Source organism: Myxine glutinosa, chromosome 11 (assembly GCF_964187855.1).
Source record: "Myxine glutinosa chromosome 11, kmMyxGlut1.1, whole genome shotgun sequence".
Taxonomy (NCBI): domain Eukaryota; kingdom Metazoa; phylum Chordata; class Myxini; order Myxiniformes; family Myxinidae; genus Myxine; species Myxine glutinosa.
The window spans coordinates 78171245-78177244 of NC_136271.1; the positions used below are offsets into that span (position 1 = coordinate 78171245).

General features: G+C 41.7%; 1 protein-coding gene across 1 annotated transcript in view; it reads right to left on the minus strand.

The window, feature by feature from the left end:
* PXDN (peroxidasin) overlaps positions 1-6000 on the minus strand; it is a gene marked incomplete in the record, with an annotated part of 235630 nt that overhangs the window by 164599 nt on the left and 65031 nt on the right. Inside the window, 1 exon segment of the mRNA XM_078786805.1 lies at positions 5647-5718. Coding sequence (XP_078642931.1) covers positions 5647-5718 — 72 coding nt within the window.

The window sequence follows — 6000 nt, forward strand, 5'->3', positions numbered from 1 at the left end:
GTACAGAAGCGTTTTTTTTTAATACCAATATTATACCAAACCAATATTTAATACCAAACAAAGCGCAGGGAGGTGGAATTCGCTAGTAATAGATAACAGCCGTACCATCTGCACATCTAATTGAGGCAAATAGTACTACACGGAAGCTCAAATAACCTGTGGCACAAGCGGTCCTTTGCTCTTCCGACCTGTTGCGCCATTAAAAAATGATTAAGATCAGGAAAAAAAATGTAAGACATTAATGGTTAGAAAAATAAATAAATAAATATTAAATGATTCCTGCCAATTATTTAACCTCGGTAGATAATGGAATGAATGGAAGAAGCAGAAGCCAACATTGTGCATACACTGCTTTTTACGACTTCAATAATAACGTACAAAAAATGAAAATGTGATCGGTTTTGTCGTAAATAATCAAAAGTGTCATAAGATCAAAGAGATTAAAAATGGCAGCCGTTTCGAATATTTTCCATGTAAAGCAGGTTCGATTCTATGGTTTTGGTGTAAAGTGAAGCACAGTCCATTTTATCCCGAAAGACATCTTCATTGCAGCGCAGATCCAAGTATTTTATGAAAAAGATGGCTGGATACAAGATCCTATGAATAAAAGAACTGCTTGCAGCTTGGATAATACATATTCACAAAAAAACTTTAATGTGAGAATTGCAAAGTTAACAAGAAAAAGAGCAATCAGAGATTTCAAACCCTCACCAGGATGTATTTTCAGTGGTTTTTAAGGCTTTTGTGTTAAATCAAATATGGCGGCCGAAACACGTGACCAATGACGTCATCATTTTTTTTTCCTCCACCAGTTAATGCCGACATGGCGCTCAAGAAATTTCATCTCGATTGGATGTAGTTTTGTACTTGTTGAATTATGACATCATAATGGAGGCACCTATGACATCATCATTAACATATTTTATTGCCCATGGAGAGTTCTTTACAATGAGCCATGTCTCAATTTTTTCTATTCAGCACTTTCGGAGATATACAGGTGCAACGTTTTTCGGTTTTTCCAAGATGGCGGCCGAACCACGTGACCTATGACGTCACAATTATCATTACAAAATATATACAGGTGGAGTTGCACCTATGGTGAAAATTTCCTGTCAATCGGACCAACGGTTGCAGAGAAAATCATATTTATTCTGTGCGGACAAACAGACAGACAGACAGACAAACAAACAGACAAACAAACGGACTCAAATGCAATACCCTCTCCTCTGGCGAGGGTAACAAGAAAAAGAGCAATCAGAGATTGCAAACCCTCACCAGTACGTATTTTCAGTGTTTTTTTTTAAGGCTTTTGTGTTAAAACAAATATGGCGACCGAACCACGTGACCGATGACGTCATCATTTTATTTTTCTAAACTAATTTATTCCTAGATTATGCTCAAGAAATTTAATCTTGTTCGATGAAGTTTTATACTTGTCGAATTATGACGTCATAATGGAGGCACCTATGACATCATCATTAGCATATTTTATTCCCCATGGAGAATTCTTTACAATGAGTCTTTGTTCTTTCAATCAATCAATTCAATCAATCAATCAAGTCAATGTTCTTTACAATGCCATGTCTCAATTTTTTCTATTCAGCACTTTCGGAGATATAGAGAGAGGTGCAACGTTTTTAGGTTTTTCCAAGATGGCGGCCGAACCACGTGACTGAAGACGTCATCATTATTGAATTTTTTTCTCCACCAGTTTATGCCTACATGGCGTTCAAGAAATTTCATCTTGATTGGATGAAGGTTTGTACTTGTCGAATTATGAAGTCATAATGGAGGCACCTATGACATCATCATTAACATATTTTATTCCCCATGGAGAGTTCTTTACAATGAGCCATGTCTCAATTTTTTCTATTCAGCGCTTTTGGAGATAAAGAGGTGCAAAGTTTTTCGGTTTTTCAAGATGGCGGCCGAACCACGTGACCTATGACATCATAATTATGATTAAAAAATTCTACAGGTGGAGTTGCACCTATGGTGAAAATTTCCTGTCAATCGGACCAACGGTTGCAGAGAAAATCATATTTATTCTGTGCGGACAAACAGACAGACAGACAGACAGACAAAAAACGGACTCAAATGCAATTCCCTCTCCTCTGGCGAGGGTAAAAATGCAAAAGCAAGGTTTTCTCAAAGACGATGAAGGTTCCGAAAGTTTTAGCAATACAGTGATGTCCGTTGGGAGCTAGCTAATCCTGGTGTTTACTTATCGGTTTAGGTGGCGCATGTCTTGAGATCTTAGGATTCTGAGTTCAAGCCCCTGTCACACAGTTGAATTAACACCGGGTGGGTTGACTGAGCCTGTCATCCTTCTGAGGTTGGCAGAATGAGTACCAGCTTGCGAGGAAGAATGAATCATTTGAGTATCCTGCGTCGGAGTGGCGACCTATCCAGGATTGTGCCCAATAGTCTAGGAAAGTGCTGCGGCAGCACTATACATTAAGATGCAAAAAGAGTGTCTTCTTCTTCACATTATGAGCTAATACAAGCTCAGTGTGCTAAGATATTGAATGTCCTCCCAGGGGTGACTAACACCGACCGAGCAGCATAGTGAATGTGCGAGCAGCGTAGCGAAACTTAACAGCAGCAAAGTGAAACTTTGAGCAGCATAATGAAACTCAAGAGCAGCAAAGTAAAACTCAAGGGTAGCAAAGTGAAACTTAACAGCAGCAAAGTGAAACTTTGAGCAGCATAATGAAACTCAAAAGCAGCAAAGTGAAACTTCGAGCAGCGTAGTGAAACTCCGAGCAGCATAGTGAAACTCAAGAGCAGCATAGTGAATCTCACGAGCAGCAAAGTAAAACTCAAGAGCAGCAAAGCAAAACTCAAAGGCAGCAAAGTGAAACTTTGAGCAGCATAGTAAAACTCATGGGCAGCAAACTAAAACGCAAGGGCAGCAAAGTGAAACTCAAGAGCAACAAAGTGAAACTTTGAGCAGCACAGTGAAACTCATGAGCAGCATATTGAAACTCAAAAGCAGCAAAGTGAAACTCAAAAGCAGCAAAGTGAAACTCAAAAGCAGCAAAGTGAAACTCAAGAGCAGCAGAGTGAAACTCAAGAGCAGCATAGTGAAACTCAAGAGCAGCATAGTGAAACTCAAGAGCAGCATCGTGAAATTCAAGAGCAGCAAAGTGAAACTCAAGAGCAGCATAGTGAACCTCAAGAGCAGCAAAGTGAAACTCAAGAGCAGCATAGTGAAACTCAAAAGCAGCATAGTAAAATTCAAGAGCAGCATCGTGAAACTCAAGAGCAGCAAAGTAAAACTCAAGAGCAGCGTAGTGAAACTCAAGATCAGCATAGTGAAACTCAAGAGCAGCAGAATGAAACTCAAGAGCAGCATAGTGAAACTCAAGAGCAGCATAGTGAAACTCAAGAGCAGCGTAGTGAAACTCAAGAGCAGCGTAGTGAAACTCAAGAGCAGCATAGTGAAACTCAAGATCAGCAAAGTGAAACTTCGAGCAGCAAAGTGAAACTCAAGAGCAGCATCGTGAAACTCAAGAGCAGCGTAGTGAAACTCAAGAGCAGCGTAGTGAAACTCAAGAGCAGCATAGTGAAACTCAAGAGCAGCATAGTGAAACTCAAGAGCAGCAAAGTGAAACTCAAGAGCAGCATAGTGAAACTCAAGAGCAGCGTAGTGAAACTCAAGAGCAGCGTAATTAAACTCAAGAGCAGCATAGTGAAACTCAAGAGCAGCAAAGTGAAACTTCGAGCAGCATAGTGAAACTCAAGAGCAGCGTAGTGAAACTCAAGAGTAGCATAGTGAAACTCAAGAGCAGCGTAGTGAAACTCAAGAGCAGCATAGTGAAACTCAAGAGCAGCAAAGTGAAACTCAAGAGCAGCACAGTGAAACTCAAGAGCAGCACAGTGAAACTCAAGAGCAGCAAAGTGAAGCCCAAGAGCAGCATAGTGAAACTCAAGAGCAGCATAGTGAAACTCAAGAGCAGCGTAGTGAAACTCAAGAGCAGCAAAGTGAAACTTCGAGCAGCATAGTGAAACTAAAGAGCAGCATAGTGAAACTCAAGAGCAGCATAGTGAAACTCAAGAGCAGCGTAGTGAAACTCTGATGAGCGTAAGGAAAAGCAAAGCAGTGTAGTGATATCATATTATTTTTGTTTTTGAGAAGACTATTTAGACCTCCACAGAACAGCTGCACAACCTGAGACAAGTCCATGCATCAGACATCTCAGCCAAAAAGCAAGCAAACATTGGATTGCTAATGACAATGCTGGGAGACGTTAAGGCCTCAGAAGCAATACATTGGCAGCCTCTATTAATTGCTCCATCTCGGCTTCGTTAAATATTCTACCCTGATGTGTTTCAATACATTTCATATCAAAACAACTAAATATTGTTATGGATATGAGGATTGTGTTTTTTTTTTTGTGTTTTTTTATTATTAGTGCTTTATTCTGGACCCTCCTTACTCCAGTTATGTATAAAGGTCAAAGGGCGTTCCCGTCGTTAATTCCATAAAGCATACACGTCAGCCAATCATAGATTTCCCCCTTGTTGATAGTTATATCTTTATTATGTGTATTAGGGTAAGGCCTTGTCTTCCATTAAGATGACACTCCATTGCACCAAGTGAAACAAGATAGATTCCCTTTCATTCCCATTCCCAAAATCTCCATTTCCAGCTACATCCCCTCCAAGTCTCCATTGCAAACCGCACTGGGCAGTTTGCCAGGTTTGTTACAGCGGTGGGTTGCTGATTTCGCCCCAAAGCTGCCATTAAGCATGTGCTCAGCTCGGGGAAGAAGGGCGTGCCCGCCCATCGTCATCAAGGGTGGAGTCAGAGGGCCTGTGCCCACCAACCAGGGCCGAAGCGAGCTCACCGGGGGGGCGGGTCCTGAAGGCCGGCGGCTTGATCGCCGAAGGCGCTATAAAAAGCGCGCGCGCAAGAGCCGAGGAGTTGTTGGACCAAGAGAGAAAGAGTTGTTGGACAGGGAGACGTGCAAGTGGTTGGACCAAAAGAGAGTTGTTGAGAGGAGTTGTTGAGTTGAGGGGTTGGACCAGATGAGCTTTGACAAGATGAGAGAGATGAGTCCTAAAAAGAGCATGCAACGTCCACACAGCCGCAGCAGGAGCAGCAGCCACAGCAGCAACAACAGCCGCTTGGGGCCTGGACGGCAGTTTTGAGCAGGGCCGCGAAGGAACGGCGGCTGCGAAACGCGCCGATCGTGCTGCAGGACCCGTTGGACCTTCCTCTCCCTCCAGCCATCCACCTCCTGCCTTTCCATCCTTTTGTGTACGTGAGTTTGTTCTGTGTGTCTTGTCCCTGGGTTAATTAAGTTTGTATAAGCTAGCGTTGCACTGTGTCTAATATCTTCTGTAAATTATTTTCTTATCTTTCCATCTTCCTTGGTTACTTTGAGCGTGTATATAATAGGAATAAATTTAGTAGTATTGCCAACCTTTTTGTCTTCTTCTTCTTCTTCTTCACATCCGTGTCGCATTTGTCTTTTCCCTATTGAATATCTGTGGCGCGATCCGGCCAACGTTCGGGAATCGGGTTAGTCGGGGTAACTGTTCGGCCGCGGTGCCATCCGCTCGGCAAATCAACATCCTTATCCGCGGTCCGTAACAATATAATGGATATTTTCTAAGGTTTTGCCATTAGTTACTCACAGTCGCTTAAGTGAGTGCAGCGTTGAGAACGTCCCTTGTGGAATTGTTCTTAATCTGTTGTTGTGTAAAAACCTGTAAAAGACAACCATTTTGAACAGAACATTTTAATTTAATGTCACAAAATTTGATGTTGAACCGGTATTTACTTTCTGTTTTAATGGTTACAATAAAGAAGGGAATTTGCACACAAAACCCCAATGGCTGAAATGTTCAGTCTTGTTGCATTCTGTTCTATCCGAGTTTCATAAGCTCATCTACATATTATGTACACAAAATGTAGGAATTTTCGAACACATGCCCCTTACAACATGCAATCTCTACATCCTCCATGTATTGCATAGATAATATTCCTTT